Source organism: Vigna angularis, chromosome 10 (genome assembly GCF_016808095.1).
Source record: "Vigna angularis cultivar LongXiaoDou No.4 chromosome 10, ASM1680809v1, whole genome shotgun sequence".
Classification (NCBI taxonomy): Eukaryota; Viridiplantae; Streptophyta; class Magnoliopsida; order Fabales; family Fabaceae; genus Vigna; species Vigna angularis.
This window is the reverse complement of record NC_068979.1, coordinates 5,564,333-5,586,387: the sequence shown is the minus strand read 5'-3', so window position 1 is coordinate 5,586,387 and position 22,055 is coordinate 5,564,333. Positions and strand designations below refer to the sequence as shown.

Sequence of the window (22,055 nt, the reverse complement as noted above, 5' to 3'; positions counted from 1 at the left end):
AAGAAGAAAGGGAAGAGATTAACGTTAGAGTACAACACACCAATGTGTCATGATGATTGTGTGCTTAGCTTTAAGTTCCCCGGCCAAACATAACCATGATTGCTAGTGGGCCAAACATTAGTCATGTATATACTTACTAATAATCTAAAACTACAACTTAACCATCCCATAACAAAAAACCTAATAGTAAAAACAATAATACCAAATCTCTTTATCTCCATCACTAATCTAACTCAAAAAGGTTAAGGGATTACCATCGACAAAAAACCAGCCGCGAAAATTCGCGTTCCGTTAATAAAGGAATACATACATACACAATTCCACAGCCAATAATAATAATAATAATAATAATTTATAATTATAAAAATAAAGTACAATCACTCACAGGTGTTTCCTGAATGAACCGTTGCTCAACAGCTATTATTCATATCACGCCTTGCAATTTGGAATTTCCTATTTACCATTCACGACAAAACATGGGTTATGAGGAAGAAAAAAAAAAAAAAGAGAAAGGAAATCTGGAAGTGGGGTCCACCGTTTTGATGCTATAAATTGAAGAGGCATGGAAGTTGAAGTCCTCTGTGTGGAAAGGCACCAAAGAGAAAGAGAGAGAGAGAAACACACTAATTATCACTACACTTCGATATAACCGCAATGGTGGACGTGGACCGGAGGATGACCGGTCTAAACCCGGCCCACGTAGCCGGTCTACGCCGTTTATCGGCCCGAGCAGCGGCAGCTTCGTCTGTCCCGGTCCGTAACGGTGTCGTTTCATTCGCTTCCTTGGCAGATAAAGTCATAAACCACCTTCGGGACTCGGGCATACATGTGCAGCATGGTCTCTCCGACGCGGAGTTCGCACGTGCCGAGGCGGAGTTCGGGTTCGTCTTCCCTCCGGACCTCCGCGCCGTCCTGGCTGCGGGGCTTCCCGTTGGTCCGGGATTCCCGGACTGGCGCTCCGGCGGCGCGCGGTTGCATCTGCGCGCCTCGCTGGACCTTCCGATCGCGGCGATTTCATTCCAGATCGCAAGGAACGCGGTGTGGTCGAAGTCATGGGGTCCGAGGCCGTGCGAGCCGGAGAAGGCCCTGCGAGTGGCGCGGAACGCGCTGAAGAGAGCGCCGCTGTTGATTCCTATATTCAACCATTGCTACATTCCGTCCAATCCCTCCCTCGCTGGAAACCCCATCTTCTTCGTCGACGAGAACAGAATCTTCTGCTGCGGCTTGGATCTCTCCGATTTCTTCGACCGCGAGTCGCTCTTCCGGAGCTCCGAAGCGGATCCTATACTTCTGAAGAAGCAGCGATCCGTAAGCGAGAAATCAACCGGAGTTTCTGTTTCCGCCGGGTTCTCACGGCGGAGCCTCGACTCCGGCGGAAGGACGCCGCGGTGGGTGGAGTTCTGGACTGACGCCGCCACGGATAAGCGGAAGAGAAACTCTTCGTCGTCTTTGTTGTCGTTATCAGCGTCTTCGTCGCCAGAGAGGTTTTTCGAGATGCCTAGGAGTAAAGTCCCGGGTTGGGTAGAAGAATATATAGGACAAATCGGGTCGGTTTTGAAAGCTGGTGGTTGGAGCGAATCAGATATAAAGGAAATGGTTGAGGTTTCAGCTTCTGGATTCTTCGAGGGAGAGATGGTGGTGTTGGATAATCAAGCCCTGTTGGATGCTCTGCTTCTGAAAGCAGACAGGTTTTCGGATTCGCTCCGAAAAGCGGGGTGGAGCTCCGAAGAGGTTTCCGAAGCTTTGGGATTCGATTTCCGACCTGAGAAGGAGCGGAAACCGGTTAAGAAGCTGTCGCCTCAACTTGCGGAGAGGATTGAGAAACTGGCTCAGTCGGTTTCCAGGTCAAGACACGATACTTGGGAGAGGGAAACTGGATGAATAAATTTACCTACAGTTTTTATTTTTTATTTTTCCTGGTTTGCTTTTCCCTCTTTTGGGTTGAAAACGAAGGATTGGGGAAACGCGTTGTACTATGAAACAAAGTGCACAAAATAGATCAAAGAGGTTTAACATTACACAAGTTGATGATCATCTTTTATTTTATATATATATATATATATATATGGTATAAGTTGATAATAAATGTTGAAGGATTTAGAAGTTTAATGAATATCTTGATTTTTGTATACTTGCTCTTGTTTCGAAATGAGCACCACGGGTGCACGTGTGAATCTGCCACTCACCACACTTGTACGTGTTTTCTGCTGTATGGTTATTTATTTGATTCACCACACCACAGGGGAACCATTCAAAATCAAATTTCCTCTTATCTCTCACTTTAGGATTAGGAGGAACTTCTCATCTTTTCACTATAATTTTCAACTTCAATGTAGTTCACCCTTCTTTTTACTAAGCTCAATTTCCTTGGAATTTGGAAAAGGACATGCATGCAATGTATGTATGGGCTTGCACGCTCAAAATACTGACACAAAAAGAAATAGTACAACATAATACACAGAAACTTTGGCACGGCCATTCGTTATACCATTCACAGTCATATTTTAGAGAAGGAAATTAAATAGTATTACTATTCAACTAAATTATCTTAAAACTGAGGTTTTATGACAAAGTAACATTTCAAAAATGGATATGGATTTTGTTGGCTTCCCAACGATATCATAACAACAACAAAAAAATGCACTATTATATTGAATCAAATATCATAGACATTAGACATTATCGAGTCTCTTGAACTCCAAAAGAATTTATTATTTATTATTTTTTTAACATTTATCAAGATAGTTGCACTACCATCACAAATAACTCTCTAACAAAAAACAATTATATGTATGACCGTTTAATAAATCATAATAGACTGTCAATCAGATATATAAACAAATTGTCATTAAGATTAAATGGTACGAAATTTGATCGGTCAATTACTAGAAAATTAGTTCTAATACTGAATAACTTAAATAAAATAAGATTATTATTAATTGGATTATAATTAGATAATTATTAATTAAAAGTTTATTCAAAATTTTGTAAATATAAGTTTAAGATAAAAGAATAGGTGATTGCAATTAATGCATAATTAATATCTAAATTAAATTAACTTTGATATCAAAATATTTTTAATAAATATTCTTTAAAGAATTTAGATGAACCATTACAAAAGACTTAGAAATAAAAAATAATTTTTGAATATGTTAGACTATTCTCTAAAATATTAACATTGATCTTATATCCTGAAACAAAAATCAATCATTTTAACAACAATTGAATGAAAAGAACCAGTATACAAAACTTTTGCTGTTAACATATAAAAGATCTAAACTTTACCGTTTTAAAACTTGTTTTGTCTGAAAAAAAAAAGCTAGGAAATTTGGAAATAGAAATTTGGAGAGGAGGGACGGAGTAAAACGGGCCATGTGATTATGGCCTCTGATTCCTCAACCCAAGATGTTCCGTACAAGTAGTAGCAAGGTGTGCACGAAGCAAGTCAATATAGAAATTCTATATCGATTTAAAATTGAACGAATTTATTGTAAACAAGTAAGTGTAAAACTTATTTTATAAAACAAATTTAACTTTAAAATCCTTTTAAAAAACTGATACTAAAGTCATCCGAATTGAGTATATGTACATCCATCATGAGGGTATTTTGGAATCATCCATAAATATTGTAAAGTGAGAACGTTCCTATTGTTTGTAAACTTCGTGGGTGCTTCCAATGAAATTTGAAAGACGTTAGTGTAATTTGTTGGGTGATGAAAAATGAAAGAAAAGTGATATATATTTTGTATTTTTTTAGTTAGGTGTTTGTCTTAATTTGGTTGTTTGTAAAGATTTTGGGGGAGCATCTCATCTTAAGCAGACAGAGGGACAGGTCCTCATGTGGAGGAGCCAGGCAGACATGTACGGGAAACAAAACTATGCATTTCTATTTCTATTTCTATTTCATTGCCACTTTCTAACCACTTTTCAATTCAAATTGCTTTTGGTCTTTACTACATATTATTCAAAGTTAACATTTCCACATTATTTTGTAATATCTGTCACATAAATTATATTTTAATATCATAGCAAATGTTCAATTAATCCAACACATTATAGACTACTCTCTCTCATCTCCAAACACAACTAGTCTTGGAACATCAAAGGAACCCCAACTAGATGGTACAGAGAAAAGGTAAATATTACATGATGAACCTAGATGACATTTTACTCATTTCTTTAATTGAATAAAGCAAATAAACTAAAACATAATAATTAAATAAGAAATATTATCATTTATGTACTATAGACCTACCGATCTACGTCATCATTTATGTACTATAGACCTACCGATCTACGTCATCGGTCTAGAACGACCTGTCTACGTCACTTAATCGATCAATTTATAGAAAGTCAATTCCGATAATCTTAAAATAATGTTAGTCGAACGGTCATTAACTGACTTGGTAATCGTTCAATATCTTAAATATTAAATATTTCACAATTTGATTAACAAAGTAAAGTTATGCTTAGATGATATTGGATTTTGATTCTTAATCAAAAGCTTATTTTGAAATTAATAAATACAAGAGTAAAGTAAAAAGGTAGGTGATTTCATTTATTGATCATTTACCGATCAGTATAACTAAAAAACTTATTTGAGCGTAAGGGGAAATAAATAACTAGTTAAAAGTGTGAAAATATAGTTCTTGACTCTATGTAGCAAATAATTTATAATTGGTTTTAGTATTCAATTAAATAAATAATAAATTAGGCTAAAAAATAACAGCATATCTCTTATGTTTGAATGATTAGATTTCTTTACAATAAGGAATTCATGTACATATATTATAATGATTAATATAGTTGGAAACTTAAACACCTATAAGGTATATAATCTCTTTCTTACGAGCCCAACATATATACCATGCTTAAAAATTTAGTGTCTTTCTTTACTTTTTATGTATAAATAAAATATATCTTTTAAATAAATGTACATAAAATATTTTAAATTAATATACGTCTTTTATATATAATCTATGTACTAATTTTCTAAACCAAATATTAATTTTAAAAAAATTAAAATTGAATAAAAATATTGTTAAACAATGTAATTATTTTGAAAATAAGTTATTAAAAGGTTGGATTTATGATCCCATTTTCTTAAAAAAAAAGACCAATTACATTATTTTTACACATCAAAATAATCCCAATTATCAGTTAGAAAAAATATATTATAGTTACAGAAAAGAAGACACATAAGAAGTACCTTTTACAATTAAAGTCCACTGAAGAATTGACATTAGAGATGCTCTTAACTTACTATGTTCACTTTGGATTTCTCAAAACCATGCACTAAATAGCTCCAAAGGGTACAACTCACATCATCACACATTAATAGTGTGTCAAAATCAAATCAAGTTATTAAGTAAAAAACTTAGGAGCTAATAGTTCGAATTAGTATAAATAAATAAATTATAAACAAAAAATCTTTCTATAAAGTTATAAGTGACTTTTTTTTTTTCAAAAATGGCGGTGTTTCATTTTCATCTTTTTGTAGAAGTGACAGGTTTTCTAGTTGGAGCTAGAATGGAATAAACAGTACATCTGATAATCTGATAATGCACCATAGATAAATTTTGGGGTCACAACTTCTGGTATTTCGTGCTGTAAATGTTTTTTTCTTACAAATAGCTTGCGTATAATTATTATATATATATAGTTTTTGAAAATGAACATTTTTAGGTTTCTGTAATGCCATAAATACATGAAAATGTAAGAGGAAAAAAAGTAATGAAAAAACAAGAATAGATGAGAGTTGACAGATGATAATTATGGAAAAGTTATGAATGGGAATCCAACATCCAAACAATGACAACTAAAAATAGTATTCTTAATGAAAGACCCATACTAAGTGGAGAGTTTTCAGCTGAAGGCCACAGTAACACAGAAAATGGAAAAGACAAAAGATGTAACTACAGTAACACAAGACTTACATCTGCAACTTAGATAACAGAATGAAAACATTTTCTTTGTAATACTGCAATCAATAAATGCATCCACCAACGGCCATAGCAGTATAGATATTGGATTTGTTTATTTGTCTCTATGTGATCTCTGAACTTGACCGTTGATCTCTTGTCACTTCTCTCTCCCATCATTCATGTGACATGCCAAGACTGATGAATTTACTCACTCCATGTGCCTCTCTCATGATAATGCTAAATATTCGGAAGGAAAAAAATGTTGCAAAGTTGTATCTTCCTATGCTGCTGCATTTATTCATTCAAACGTCTAAACAAATAGTATAACAGGAAGAGTGATTAGAAAGACTGAGAAAAAAATGTATAGAATTATTGTTATATATTAAGGTGGCCCCATGATGAATGTGTATGGTGTTAACCCTAGAGTTTGGATCCTTTGTAGGGTCCACATACCCTTTAGCCATGCCTATGAATACACATTTGAAAATTGAAGAGCAGAAAGGAGTGATGTGATGGGGAGGGACGGTGGTGGTGGTGAGGCTGAATCCAAGTTATCTTGTCTGGGAGAGAGGGTGATGGTAGTGGCCACCACTTCACCCCCTCTCACATTCCTAGTTTGAACTTTGATCCTTCACTTCCGTTTTGTTCATGCAAAGGGAGACAACACTACACAACGTTAAGAATTGAGGGATGGTGACTACGGCTTGTTGACATTAAGGCAACCTTGTCGAATCTTCCAACATTGTCCTTTGCTATACGGTTTGTGTTTTTACCATGCCATGTCTAACCTCTTCGACTACTCACTCTGCATTATTGATTGTAGGTCCAGCTCCATGCTTCAATCCATCTCCTACCTCTTACTTTGCCCTTCTCCTCTCTGCTTTCTCCATCTCATCACACCAAACCAAACCAATCTCAGACCATTATTAAATCATCAACACATAAATTTGTGTACTTTTCATGTGTGTCCATCGGGGGTCCTATTCAATTCATTACCTCGTCTGCGTTACCATAATTATTATTTCAAAACTTTATATTCACTTTACATATTATATGTTTACCATTCCAAAAACCTACTTAGTCTTTACGCCAATTCCACGTCAATTATACATTTCTTCAAACGTGACTGTGAACTCGATATTTACACATGTACAAAATGAAAGACGAGTTGCTTTGAGCGTTTAAGGATGTGTGAATACAAGTTTTGAAGTTATGAGCATTTTAGGTTTTTCTGAACAAATATTTTTCAATATGCATGAATTTGAAATCAAATATTTGATCAAATGTTTAAAAAGCAAGATTATCTACAATATTTCAACCTTTTCTTATACTTTTATCCTGTTGTTGTGGTTATGATATTATTATTTTGCTGTTTCTAATGTTATCATGAGAATATAAAGGAAAATTTTATGGGGAAGAGTGAATTTGAGAGAAAAATAGCAGGGGTTAAATGAGAAACTTTATGTAAATCAAAAGGAGAGAGGGTCTTGGCATTAAAGATCTAAAACCGTTTAATGTGTACTGAAGAGAAGGGATTATGGAAGGATATTTTAGATTCAAAATATGGATTAGGGGAGGAGTTAGGATGATAGAAAGTGTGGACAAAGGAAATGTTGTTGGTGGAATGTTCTTCGAAAGATAAGTGGATTCGATGAAAAGAAAACTTGGTTTAAGGTAATATGATCTAGAAAAGGGTGTGAATGACTATCATATGAAATCAACAATTTAGTGTTCAGGAACGCCAAACTCGATGTAGAAGAAATATTTAGCATAGCTATAGTCCAGGTTTATTCTTTTGCTTAGAGGTGTGGATACATATGAAGGATTAATTAGAAGAATGATGAAACAAGAGTTGTTCACTACTATAGAAAGGCCATAAATAATATCTCAAGGATAAATGTTTACTATCCTCTGTTTAGAATTAGTACTTGAATGTATAAAATCCAGATTCAATGATTTTAGATAGAGATATTTGAATCTTATTTGTACATGTTAAATTATATGGACACCTAACGACATAAAACTCTATACATACCTTTTTTGTTTTATATGATTGAAGTACCCCAAGTATTTCAATATATATAAAAATTGTTTTTAAGCTGACTACCAAGATGAACATCACCAATGTTTAACTTTGTCATTTTAACTTAACATAGGACTTTCACTCATCATACATGGATTACTTCCACTACAATTTTATACAAAATTACACCATTTATTGTACTTTCCTCATTCCAATATCTTAAAGTTAATATTCACTAAAGTTAAAAACTAATGATGAAAATGTTGAATAATGCATGAAATAGAACTATTTCACAAATAAATAATAATAAAAGTGTGAACTAAATATTAATAACAAATCCTACTAATCCGTCTATCCTAGGTAGGAAAACAAAGATGGGTATGAATGTATTTTTAATATCTAATTTAACCAAAATTTGTTTGCCGACAAAGTCAAAGTGGAAAGCATAATGAAATTACTCTGCAAAATAAGATAAAAAAAGAACAATTCACAATTTTGAATAATAATTTGCTTAAATAAAATTTTGTACTATAAGAATATCTAAAAAAGAAAAAAGAACTCTCAAAACAATAATTATTTACATAATTGCCAAAAAGTAACCGAAAAATAAAATTTCAATCCTAAAAGCACACTCAGAGTTAATTGAACTAGAACTGCTCATACGTACATGTAACACTTTTCTTTGTATGAATTGACGAGTACAAACTTCTCTATGAATATACTGTTTCGTGTAAGACTTTTAGTAAAGATATCTATTAATTGACAATTAATTTTATACTTCAAACACATTACAATTTTTTTTAATAAGAGAATTCAAAAGCAAACAATCTCATTTATTAGCAATTGTCAGCGTATTCCTTCATTTTTAACGTCTCAAATTCTTTAACAAGATTCACTCATTCCATTGAGACTGTTACACTAAAGAATCTCATACTACATCTTCAACTTTCAAAAATAATCTCACATATTTTTTAATTTTTTATTAGATTTTAAAATTTGATAAATTGTTTTTCAAAAACTTCATCAAATTTCAAATTTGATAAAGAAAATAAAAAATCTTAAAGAAAAAATCTTCACCAAATTTTAATCTTGAAAAATCTTTTATCAGATTTCAAAATTCGATAATGAAAAAATTCAGCTAATTTTGAAATCCAATTAAGCACAAGAAATGAGATTATGGATTTTTAAATTGTTAAGAACAGTTTTAAAATTTTAAAATTTTTTGAAGGTACATAGTAAAATTATTGGAAATCGAAGGTAAACCAGCCTTCCATTGATGATTTTATCTCTGCAATATTCATCCTTGAAAAAAAAAATCCATATTTCAATTGTCGATTTAACTGTCCATGACTTTTGTGAAAATATATTGTGAGACAACAAGAAAGAAAAAAGTTCTTATCTTTGACTTTGTTGCTTTGCTTTGCTTTTGATTTTAATCCGGGCCATTGTTGGATTGGCACAAGAAAAACTTCAGTCCTCTCAATCGTTTTCCAAATATCATTTGCCTAGATATGATAATTGTCACCATCAATCACAATGCTAGTGCAATGTAGTGAGTTTAAGTGAATTGAAGCAAGATGCTAATATTTTTATGGTGAGTTTTACTCGTCCAGCCATAGTTGCAGAACAGATCTTTTGATACAATCGCTAATAGAAAAAACTTAACTTACCAAGAAGATATATTCAGTAATTTAGATGTCTAAACGTTGCTTGTGCACAGTATGTGACAGATATGTGAATATGAATACTTGGTCCTTGTTTATCGAATAATTGGCCTTTTAACAGTCTCTAAGAATTTATAGCCGTACACGTTCATTCAAACTTTGCATGTAATCCTATTCTCTCATAGCAAAAATGGTGCATACGTGTGAATATGAAATGAAATCATGATATAAATGACATTCCCTATCCAATAAAGTATCCGAGAAACTGACATCTCGTTCACGATAAAATTCTAGTGTCTGCCTTTTGTCTGTCAAGTATTGATGTGGGAAATGGGAATCATACACAACGCTTGCTCGTGTCAACTCATGAGATGAAAGAACATTGCCAACAAAATTACATTGCAACATACGACCAGAATTCATGCTACAATGAACTAACCATGTAATCATCTGTCATGAATTTAGCTAATGTGTTCAAGTAAAAAGTGTCGGATCCAAATCAAGTTGGCAACATTTTGTTGACATGAAATCAATTTCCATTCATTCTCTTATTAAGCACAATCAAAAGTCGTATAAAATGTTCAAATCATTAATGATTGACATTGTTGTATTATACCCTGCACTATAAGAATGCAGTTGTTGGCCCTACGACTGCGATTTTTGTGCTGTACAACTTTTCTGTAACTCTCAAAGACAAATGGTGACTCAACATATTCATGATCATTCTTTCTGATAAAGTTTTGTTCCTTTCTTTTCTGACTCTCTTGGAGCAGATCTTGTCACCTTAACACGAAATGAAGCCTGCAAATAACTTCGATAGTTAGACACCATAAAAATACACCATTTGGAAGCAAATTCTCATTTTGTCAGCCAGGACATTGAAGTAATGAAAAAAAGATTTATGTCGGGATAGAAGACCGCGACCATTCATGCGTTGGATAGAGAAGGAAAATGTTACTTGACGAACCTTTTTATACTCAAAAAATCAGTGAAGTTAAAGTATTTAACTATTGAATTTTGTGTACTTATTGAAAAATACAATGAAAGTGACTACTTCTGTTCTGAAAATAATCGTTAGTGATAAAAAGGTGTATTTGAGTAACACTTTTCAAATGATGACCCTTGGTAACAGGAAAACAGACAAAATATAAATGAAAGTAAACATTTCTGTATAAAGCTAAGATTGCATCAGTAACATTGCTGTGCAGGTCTTATTGATTCTTTCAGTATGATATTTAGATTAAAGTATGCTTTTGCAGTCACATAAACCGCCTCCTAACTGAATCAATCAGATTAATATATAAACTTAAATACATACCACAAAAAGAAATCTATCTTCTGAACCCAGATTTGAGTCCAGCCCAAAAGACCTCTTCAGAATGTCCCTGCATATAAGAGTGTTTCTCTCTACACCACCCCACGTTTCTTAAAAAAATTCAAAACTATTCCCTACATTTCAAAAAAACCACTTTTTTAACGGATTTCAAAATCCATTTAAGAAAAATCATTCAACGAATTTCGAAATCTGTCGAAGAAATTTTCAAACTTTCAACAAATTTCGAAATTTTTGAACTTTTCGAAAAATCCTTCAACGAATTTCAAAATTCGTTGAAAGATTTTTTTCTTTAACGGATTTCAAAATCTATTAAGAATTTTTCAAAAACTTTAATGGATTTCAAAATCCTTGAAGAAGATTATTTTTAGAATGTGGAAATACAAGGAAAAATATGGAGAGATACAGGGAAAAACACTCTGCAGGGCAAGTCCAGGCCCAAAAACATGAGCATGGCCATGTAGGAACTTTACCCAAGACCAAGGTGGCTTGTGGGTCTTGTGATACTTTACCATTACGAATGTACAACTCTATGTAAGGACAATGACCCTCCTATGTTTAGGTACACACTATTCTTTCCTATTTCCTCTATATTTTTTCTAAAGAACAAAGAATACAATCCTTGACAGCATTCATTTCCTTGTACACAACGTAATAATTGCTTTTTGAAGAAGGAAAAAGGGATATGAAAACACCACCTCATCTGTCTAAACTAATTTTGCATGAACATGTGGGTTCGGTAGTATTCAACATAGATACTAATTTCCCCCAAAACATAAAGTTATGGATACGTCAATTTAAATTAAAGGGAAATTAACAAATTTGCATCTCACAGACAAGGATGAATGGTTTTGATTAGATGAACAAACATGGGAAAATTAAAAGAAAGACCAAAAATCCCAAATTTACCTGAAAAAACTCTTATTTTTTCCATGAAAAATGATCTAACTAGTACCTAAGGCATACCCTGCTATACCCCTAGTCGCTCATAGTTCCATTAGAACCATAATCAAGGCATGTACAATTTTAAAATAAAAAATGTTGACAAGTGTTCTCAAGTGAACCTAACTTGCACCAGTACAGGATATGAGTGGCCTAACCTAATGTTTGTAGGTTACAAAGAATGTTCAATTATTTAAATGTTATGATGCTGTTTCGGGAACTATTTCACCTGAGGCATACCTAGCTATAGCCCTCATACAATTTTCTTTTGTAAAATAATCTTGATAAGTGTACCTGACGTGTAACAGTGCTCGATTTGTAGAGGCTTAAAAACCTTCAATTATTTACATGTTTTGCTGTTTCCGGGACTATTGCACCTGAATCAACAATGATTAAGGCATACCTAACTATACCACAAGGGATGCCTAACTTTACATGTCAACCAACTTAAGGTACACCACAATTTAAGGTACCCAAGTCAAAGTGTACCGGTAGTACTGGATATGCAGAGGCCTAACCTAAATGTTTTGCAGGCTACAACTTACAAGAATGTTCAATTATTTAATGTGATGCTTTTCCAGACCTCTGAACATGACATGAATTAGCCATGACTAAGCTTTCGCTAAGTATAAAATCTGGTTGTGTTTAATGCAGTCAAGGCCTCAAAGGTTTGGCTACTCTTACCTCTCAAAGCATGCACCTATTATAACTTATAAGCTTTACAAAACAATAATATGCAATATTTATGGAATGAAAGTACTTATTCTATAGGGAAGTGTCTATTACCTTATCAGAACCAAACTCAATCACATCGGATGGACGAACACGAGAAGGATAATTTGAATGTATCCTGTATCGTCTTCCTTCATTGCTGAAAATATGAAAGGGAAATTAAATATATATATTTTAAATAATTTAAACTTAGAAAAAAGCATTAGCCTTATTTGTTTACTTACTCAGTAATCCAGGTGCCATGTAAACTCCTCAAATCAGTCAAGAAGAAGGCACCATCCTTATAGTTAATTCTTGCATGCAATGGAGAAACCTTTAAAATAGAAAGGTTGTTGTTGCATGATGTTTGAGCATTGTGTTTCAAACCAAGTTCAGTTAATGATAAATTATTTTACCTTGGGTAAAGGTATTATGATTGAACTGCCCGGATGATCTTCATGCTGTGAACTCCTGCAGTCACAAAAGCCTGTCAAAGCATGGGTTGGTTGAGAGAAAAAGGAAGCACATTACTTACAATTGTAAGTAGTGGTTAATTTAATCTCTGAAATTACAAACATGTTATTTTATGAACATGTAACACGTTGTAAGTAGGAGTAACTGAAGACCTACCCAATTATGCAGGGTTTCATCTCATCTTGACTTAGAGATATAGGTTTTATAGAGCCTGCTTCATCACATGGTAATAAAATCCACCTATATATCATACAAGGATGGACACAACAGATACGTGATTTATAGATACGAAATACAGTATCATAAGGATAATATTCGTTCATATTGGAACATGGACATACTCTCCGTTAATGGCACGCTCGAGTGCATCGTTGTCTTCAAACCATGTCTGTAACTGGTCGTTTGCCTTCATAAATAGTCACACCCAATGTCTAGATCAGAAAAAAGAAATCTAACAGACATGACCAATGAAAGACAAGCAATCAATTGTTAGTAACAAAGTACAAAAGTAACTTGATTTGAGCGACATACTTTGTCTGAGAGCCTGCAACATATAGGTCTACCTTCAAGCTTGGAGCTGCAAAGTAGCATCATTATTCGTGTAAGAAAAATGTTTCCAATTCTTGCCAGCACCAATAAAAAGCAGCAAAACATTTTTGCAGGATTAAAACGTAACTAAGAAACTATGGGCGGAGGAAGATACCATTTTATTTAATAATAATAATATGGTTAAATACAAAAATAAAAAACTGTCTCCTACCATAATACCCTTAATATCTAGTAAATAACAAAAATATAAAAAAAACTGTCTACTAAAAACTTAATCAAACTAATCAGAAGATATTTAGGAATTTAAATTAAACAGCTACAGATGCAAACATTCAACGCTCTTTATTGCCTCAATAGGAACAAACTAAATGTTTTTCTCTTAGGTTCTCAAACTTTCCTTTGGGGAGTACCTTCCCTGTGTAACAATATTGTAATGAAACTTTCCCTTCCTTCTAAAATAGAGCTTGACATTGAAGTGTTTAGTCTTTCAATGAGAAACTGGGTTGTTAGAGATTGTGATTGTTGCTTGATTATCTACAAACGACTTGGTTAAATCCATTTGAACCAGCTGTAGATCACCCTAGAATTTTCCTTATTCATAATGCTTGATTAAGGACCAAGTGTAAAAGCGATATCTAGAAGTACTCTTCATGGAATTCTCCATATGAAAATTATTTAGTATTTATTTTGCATATTTCCTTTGGCAAATAAATACTCCTTTCTCATCTTGCTTGACTTTTATTCCAAGAGAAAAAAGTCATATCTCCACAATCTGTCATTTCAAAAACCCTCATCAAACTTTGTTTAAAATCCTCAATAAGTGCACCATTTCTTTCAGTCACCAAGAAGTGATCCATCCACAGATACAATCAGAATTCAGCATTTAGACACTTAACATTAGGAGTTGATTTACTTAGGCTTTTTGTGAAACCAAAACTAAGTAAATACAAATCAATTCTAGAATACCAATCCATTGGAGCTTGTTTCAAACCACAAAATTCTTTAGCAAATAGACTTTGTCTTCTTGTCTTGTAATAGCAAATCCTTCAGGTTGCTCAAAATATATCTCCTCTTATAAATAGCCATTCAGGAAAACAGATTTTACATCTAACTGAAATAATTTCCAACCATTTTGTGCTGCCAAAGCTAGAACCAACATGAGCGTATCAAGCCTTGCTATAGGAACAAAAGTTTCAGAGAAGTCAACTCCAAATACTTGAGCATATCCCTTCACAACAAGCCTGGCCTTGTTCTTATCAATAATACCATCAGCATTTAGCTTTGTCCAAAATATCCATTTAACACCAATAACATTACTGTGTTCATGTCCATAATTAATTTCAAAGTTTGGTTTTCTCAATCATCTTAAGCTCCTCTTGTATCGCAGTTGTCCACTAAAATTTTAAGGGCTCAAACTATATACGTCTTTCATAAATGTATGAAAGCAGCCTAACTGGTGGATCATCTACATTTTCATCATGTACTAATGAGAAATTAGGATCTTACCTCTTTGTTATTGAAAGACTCTATAAGCTTTTGAGGTACACTCTCCCTTGAGAAGAAACATTTTCATCAACATTGTTACTCTCTCCCTTGAGAGAAAACATTCTCAACCATGAGTACCTCAAGGAATCCTCACATTTAAAATTCTTCACCCATGTTGTTTGAGACTAACCATGTTGAAATAAAAGAGAGACATAGGCTAAAGCCCTTGTGTAAAATACAAAAGCAATGTATTTATAGTAAAAAAACATACTACAAATATGGGCTAAAACCCATTTCATAATTAATACAAATGGCATTATATCTAATAATACCTAATAAAAAACATTTGTCAAATCTTTGGAATGTTCAAGAGAAGAAATGATGGATTCAAACTTCTGAGGAATTGTTGCAAGGATGTTTTGAACTATCCTTGTGTCAAGAAAAATCAGTTCCAATCACCCTCACCTTGTTAAGGATGCTTTGAAGTCTCTTAGAGTACTCCTAATTGTTCCTAACTCCTTTGCTCGTTGCATTTCAAAGTCCTTGATCAGATTCAGCAATTGCATCGCTCTGAACTTGTCATTGCCTTCATAATCCTTAAGAGCATTCCAGATGGCCTTTGCGGACTTTAATCTCATGATCCATGCAAAGATTGCCGGGGATGCAGCAGAAAATAAGCATGACTTTGCATTTGATTTCTGCCTTTGGCTTTCCTTGTGATTATTGATTTGAGTAAGAGTTGGATTGTCTAATAATGGAGGAATCTTATAGTCATCCTCAACAGTCTCCAGAGATTATTTTCATTTGGATAAGCCTCTAATAATCAGTTTCATTATCAGATTGGATTTTGACCTCTACCTAAATAAGGTGTTTAAGATTTGATATTTAACTTTAAAACTCACCAGGTCCCTCAAGAATAATTCGGCTATGTGATACCAATTGTAGGATTAAAACGTAACTAAGAAACAATGTGAAACGGAAGATACCATTTTATTGAATAATAATCTGCTTAGATATAAAAACTGACAACAGAAAAGTTACACACTTTCTAAACTTTAGCTACTACCCAACTTCCTGTAACTGCTAGTAAATAACAAAAGTAGGAAAAAATAAAACTAAGTCTCCTAACATACTTTGCCAAAACTAATCAGCAGATATTTTGGGATTTTAAATCAAACAGCTACTGATGCAAAAGCTTAACAATCTCTCACTATTGTCAGTTTCTTGAGCATCCCCTTTTCTACAAATAACCCTTTGGCTGAAATTTCTAACGTGCATGTTGCATATCCCCAGATATAAAAACTCCACTAAATCATGATGAAATTTCTAAAGCAAAGAAATGCGAGTTTTCATCATTACCTATTGCCACCTAAGACCCAGTTCAACATCAAAGGCATCATCTTGTCAATCAAAAACCTTCCTCCAACTCTTCCAGGATGCGGTATCCGAAACTTGGTCAAAAACTGCAAATGAGAGTAACCATAAATTTGTGGACAGGATTGTGTTTGATAAGTCACCTTCACTATATTCTTCAGTATCTCAATTTTAAAACTGAAGTTCGTACCTCAAATGGTCCAAGACCAACACCAAGATATGCCCTGTAAGTGGAAGCCATCAAAGCTGCCATTCTAGCCATTCCATGAACAATGGCAACTCTTAATCTTCTTTCTCTTTCATAGCTTAAAGCAACAATGGAATACAGGGTAAGATACATACTGAGCCAGTAAAAAAGATTTAAGATTTACTACTGGAGTATAGGCTGCCATACGCAAGCCTTTCTCTGTTCATATCAAGTCCAAAATTTCATTATTTTTTATTTCCTAGTGCTTTGCCTCCCTCTCATTTGTTCCAAAATTAAAGTAAAGGAGGTAGCTTTAGATTCAAATTCAGCATTCATTAGCATGTTCGGTTACCTTTTTAAGGAAGAATCAATATCAATAGGAGAGCCTGATTTGATACTTTGTTCCCATGCATTGCCTAATTCCAATGCAAGTTGATAACTGTCCTGTAATAATGAAAGAAACTAGTAAGAAATACTTCACCTAAGCATTTGAGCGTTCCATAGATAGTTTGACTTTGTTGATGTCCATTGCATCAACTAGTATGAAATATGTTCATTTTATACATGTTGGAAAGTTTTTTAAACAGCTATAAGGAAAATAAGCATAAAGACAAAGTCAAGAAAGCTTGAATATCTGTATTAGGTTCATATATGTATGAAACTGCTAAAGTTATGAAGAATACAGGTAAATTAATGTTTCACTGAAGCCCATAAGACTTGGACAGTGATATTTATTAGGTCTAAATATGTATGAAATTGCTGAAGCTGGCTGAAAAGTAAAAAAAAAATTCATACTTCACTACTTGGTTTAATGGAAATAACATGGGAGAGAGAAAACAAAGTTGTTTTGTTGAGTGAAATAGTATAGTAATAGAAAGGATCCCATTAATACTTTTTCACTCTATTCTTATCCCATTTTCATTCATCTCTCTATGTCTTCAATCAAATACTTCTATTTTCTACTTTATTTCTCATCAACTTTCATTCAATTTTTCTATTTCCACCACTCTATTCATTTCCTCTATGTAAGTTGACAAGCATTCGTTTCTCAAGCCGTGCATTGGATTGGATTTTAAAAGACTATTTTGAAATAAATAAAAAATCTCTGTGAATTTTAAAAGACAATGAAAGAATGTCATTAGTTATAAGGTTTTTTTTTATAGTTTTTCTGGATTTTAATAGATTTATATTGTTAGAACTCTGCAGATTTTAACAGAAATTCAAAACTACAGTAGTTAATGAAAATCCTCAGAAAAAAATAAATAAATAACTTCAATGCAATTTTTAAAATTTTTTAATTGGTTCTGACTTTATGTCCTCTGTGCATTAGCATCTTCTTCCTGCCCTTGGTTTCACAGAATAGACTCAAAATTATTGGAATAGCACACAAAAAAATGTTCAATCATTTAAAAGTGTTATAGAATACTCATGACCTTTTTATCAAAAAAATCTTTCATAATCCTTTCACCTCCTAGAAAAACACAGTCCCCCTATTTTTATAACAAGTATTTAAGATATATCAATTATACCTCAATAGCCATGCATCCTCCTTGGCCCATATTTGGCTGCATGGCATGGATAGAATCACCAAGCAAGGTGACACGGCCCTTTCCCCATGTAAATGTTGGGGTCCTGTCATATATGTCTCTTCTAAGAATCGCCTCTTCTTCTGTGGCAACTAGTACATCAATTACGTTATCACACCAACCCTCAAACATCTTAAGCAACCTTTTCTTTTTTCCTGCCAGATAGAATTCAAAAGTAAGACATGATAGCTTATCATTTTTCAGAGGCAATCATGTAAAAATAAGGATCCCTTCTTTTCTTTGCACCATCACCAAATTTCTAAATTTCCAGTGCCACGGTTACTGTATTATTTCAATTTATATTTGTAGAGTTATTAGGACAGAGTCACAAACGTTGTGATGTCCAACAAATTTCAGCCAATTAAGAGTGTCTATAAGAATACATTAGACAGAGTGAAGTTAGCATTTCTCCTTGGTATGTTATGTCTTGCTTATAAATGGAGCACCGAGGAAACTTAACAACAGGAGAAGCTGTGCTCTGACAGATGTCAAATCTCAAACACAATAAGATCACTTACCATTGGGGATATCAGAACCACCAGCGGATTCTTGATGAAATGCATACCATTGCGTCTTTCCAGCACCAACATCCGAAGATACAAAGTATTGCTTATGTCCTAGGAATACTCGATACCTTGCAACAGGGAAATTCAAGTAAGCTTCTCAACATGATAAAGAGAACACTAAAAAAGAGGCAGCAAGGCATACAAGACATTATTCACCGCCAACTTACCCAACAGATTCAATGTCAGCAGGCACAAAATCTGCAACACCAGTGTAACAAGTATAGCCAGAGTAAGTAGCTTCTCTTTCACCAAATAACTTATTCCTTACCTATTCACAGAATAATACCATTTAAGATTGTGTTAAGAAAGAGTACATGAGTTAGGACCATAAAGACTCTCTACAGAACAGAATGACATAAAAAGTTCAGCATTTCTAAATTCTACTTGGAAGAACAAAGCTGAAAAATAGGTTGGCATGCAGACATCAAACAGGATATGACTAACTTTTCTCTAGAAGGATACTCCTACCATAAGCAACTTTGTAAATTCCACTGATGCATTCGGATAAGTAAACATTCATTTCTTCAAGGGAAAAATAATCAAAGAGAAATTAATAAGACCTTGGACCATATCCCATCTGCTCCAACCAAGAGATCTCCATCATATTTCTGACCATTCTCCAGCTCCACAGTTACCTGATAATGTGAAATGCAGGATGACACAAGTTATAAACCAAACATTGTTCAATAACCCCAGATTTCCATTTCATGTTCTTGAAAGAAAACCTTCAAAAACACCTATGATAGCAATATGAGGAGAATCTTCAACTTAAAAGCTTTCTTTAAGTAATTACCTTGTCTCCATGATCAACAAAATCAACAACATTACTTTCATTCATAATGGAATCTTCCCCAACTGCACGAGCAAGGATTTCTTGTAAAGCCATTCGACTAATAACTCTAGTGACTGGAAGCCCACGCTCTGCTGCAGGAGTGAATGTATCAAACTTGATGTACCTAATGCCAAACTAAATATCAATTCATGGTAGGCACAGTGCATGCTAGAATTTTATTAAGTAAACCTTTAAAAGTATATTCAATTTATGTAAGCAGGATTCTTATTTTAGAAAAAAGTACTGTTTTACACTAACTGAACAACCCTGTGCTTATATATTCTGGAACCTGATTTATCTTATTGTCTCATGCTAAACGAATATTAAGATATTACAAATGAGGGATATACTCATCAGATGAGATTTTTGTATCATTTACAAATTCTACCACCAATTACTTGTTCTTAGAAACTGCCCAGAACTTCTCATAGATTGTCACAACTACACCAAACCCTGAATAATCTCAAACAGCATTAATCAATTTTTTTAAGCGTAGTTTGTGCAAATGAGACAGAAAATAAATGTTAACCAGTCTCGTGCAATGTATTGTAGAGCTAAAGTATCATCATGCATAAAACTCTAAATAGTTTAATCAATCCCAACAGCAAACATGATGTTAATAGAAAAAATTTACTAGAAACACTGACATAATTATCACAATTTGTGTGGCAGTGACATTTCTGAATAAGCCAGCCAGTCAAGCATCAGAGTTTACAGTGAATCGGTACCTCTGAATTAGAGGACCATTCATTTGATACAGTTCATTTCGAAATATCTGTTTTACCACGTCTTTCTCCCAAAGAAGACGCCACTGTAAAGGTTGGATGAACACACAAAAACAGTAGTAAATTGAAACTAAATAATTTAGGATTTTATAGTCTGATAATTCCCAAATCCACAAATCATAAACTAAAACCAGTCAGGTATCAAATGCAAAAACATAAAGAGGAAGAAGAAAAGCAAGGTACTCAAATCAAAGATTTTTAACCAGTTTCAAATTCACACTTACCAAGAGCCAGAAACCCCATCCACTAGCCCATTGATCCTATCACCTGTGATGCAACCAACTCTCAAAACTTCTTCCGCAGCCTCAAAGTCTATAGCTTCCAAAGCAGCCAAAGCATTGCTTTGTATCTGAATTGGACCCCTATACTGCCCCTCCCCTCTTATAGCACTCATATCCTTCTCAAACACCACCACGTCGAACCCTTTTCTCTTGGCAGCCAAAGAAAATACCAACCCCCCAATCCCTCCACCAGCCACAAGCACCCTAAGCTTCTTCTTCTCAGGGACACCATCCTCTCCATTTCCAGCCACACTTCTCCAAACATCAGGGGGTGCCTCCGCCACTGTTGCTTTGATCCGCATCAGCTTCTTCCATTGTTTTGCTGTTCTGCTTCCATAACTGTCACAAGGTAATGAAAGCTCTTGACACATAGGAATTGAGAAAAGAGTTCTTGAGAAAACTGGCATTGCGGGATGGAGAGAGCAGCAAGTCAAGGTAAGAGTCATTGTGGAAGTAGCAGAAAGTCAACAAGAGAAGGACATGCAATGAGTGGAAGATTAGATCGTGGGTACGAGATGAGAAAGTGAAGGCAAATGCATGAATATAAAAGAAGGAAAATAGACTCCCACTTAGGAAAGGTGGTTGTGGCAAAAACAAAACACAAAAACATAAAATGTTGGACACGTGTAGATCAACATTCACCAATGATGATGGAGAAGTCAAAGCCAGGTGGCACTCTGTGGATGAACATATGGCAGACATATTAGATTTTGGAAATTCAGTTGGAACAGGTGGCTCTATCCCGTAAGGTCACCCACATATCAATTATATGATACATCAAAACCCACCGCCAGATTATAATATTCATCCCTTTAGCACAGATCAGTATTATACTGAATAATAACTTGATCCGTATATATCACTTCACTTATGCAATGTTTTATTGGAGTTTTTTCTCTATATTATTCTTCAATTACTCAGGTTTTTTATTTCATTTTCTGTTCCAAATTTATAAAAAAAAAAATTCAAGAAGTAAACAATTTTATTCCCTGTTTTTTTAATAATTTTCTATATGGTGCAGTAAATAATCTTTGAAAGTTATATTTGATTTTGTAACAATTCACTATCATATGTGGCAACAACAAAGGTGTATTAAGATATAATTGATTTATACTCAATGAAAAAATATTTTTTTTTTAAATTATATAAAAAAATTATACAAATAAGTACATGTACAAATTAATGTTAGTCTACGAATAAATTAATTCTTTTCATATGTTTTTTAAAAAAGTTCTCATAAAAAATGTTTAAATATATCCTAAATGACTTTGCCTATTATTCTGTATGTTTATTCTGTATGTTCTCAACTCAAATATTTCTACTGATAGGATGAAAATTA

At 33.7% G+C, this 22,055-nt stretch overlaps 2 protein-coding genes across 6 annotated transcripts; one reads left to right on the top strand and one right to left on the bottom strand.

Moving 5' to 3' along the window:
* Nucleotides 1-395: 395 nt before the first annotated feature.
* LOC108335107 (uncharacterized) lies at nt 396-2,129 on the top strand. The gene has a single exon (XM_017571047.2). The coding sequence runs from the start codon at nt 655-657 to the stop codon at nt 1,879-1,881; it is 1,227 nt and encodes a 408-aa protein (XP_017426536.2). The 5' UTR covers nt 396-654; the 3' UTR covers nt 1,882-2,129.
* Nucleotides 2,130-9,983: 7,854 nt separating this feature from the next.
* On the bottom strand, nt 9,984-21,269 carry LOC108335973 (zeaxanthin epoxidase, chloroplastic). 5 transcript variants are annotated; one of them, XR_008245840.1, is made up of 18 exons: nt 20,660-21,268; nt 19,612-19,774; nt 19,379-19,453; nt 18,986-19,086; nt 18,771-18,886; nt 18,196-18,407; nt 17,019-17,110; nt 16,670-16,784; nt 16,465-16,568; nt 15,571-15,813; nt 13,603-13,648; nt 13,413-13,477; nt 13,228-13,311; nt 13,014-13,068; nt 12,843-12,931; nt 12,673-12,757; nt 12,181-12,263; nt 10,285-10,412 (listed from the first exon to the last, which is right to left on the bottom strand). XR_008245840.1 is itself a non-coding variant. In XM_052870134.1 (17 exons), the coding sequence occupies exons 1-17, from the start codon at nt 21,160-21,162 to the stop codon at nt 10,332-10,334; spliced, it is 2,229 nt and encodes a 742-aa protein (XP_052726094.1). In that variant the 5' UTR covers nt 21,163-21,267; the 3' UTR covers nt 9,984-10,331. The 5 variants fall into 5 exon arrangements, 3 of the variants coding, with proteins under 3 accessions (XP_052726094.1, XP_052726095.1, XP_017427711.1); XM_052870134.1 differs by lacking the exon at nt 12,181-12,263 and having other exon boundaries at nt 9,984-10,412; nt 20,660-21,267; XM_052870135.1 differs by lacking the exon at nt 12,181-12,263 and having other exon boundaries at nt 9,984-10,412; nt 19,612-19,742; nt 20,660-21,267.
* Nucleotides 21,270-22,055: the final 786 nt, after the last annotated feature.

Bases quoted from the DNA above. Each gene is read 5' to 3' on its own strand.
- LOC108335107 (XM_017571047.2), top strand. From the start codon at position 655: ATGGTGGACGTGGACCGGAGGATGACCGGTCTAAACCCGGCCCACGTA.
- LOC108335973 (XM_052870134.1), bottom strand. From the start codon at position 21,162: ATGACTCTTACCTTGACTTGCTGCTCTCTCCATCCCGCAATGCCAGTT. The intron at 19,454-19,611 runs GTAATTACTTAA...TCACATTATCAG, and splicing joins TTGTTGATCATGGAGACAAG to GTAACTGTGGAGCTGGAGAA. The intron at 13,649-15,570 runs GTGAGGGTGATT...GCTACTTTGCAG, and splicing joins TTCAAAGCATCCTTAACAAG to CTCCAAGCTTGAAGGTAGAC.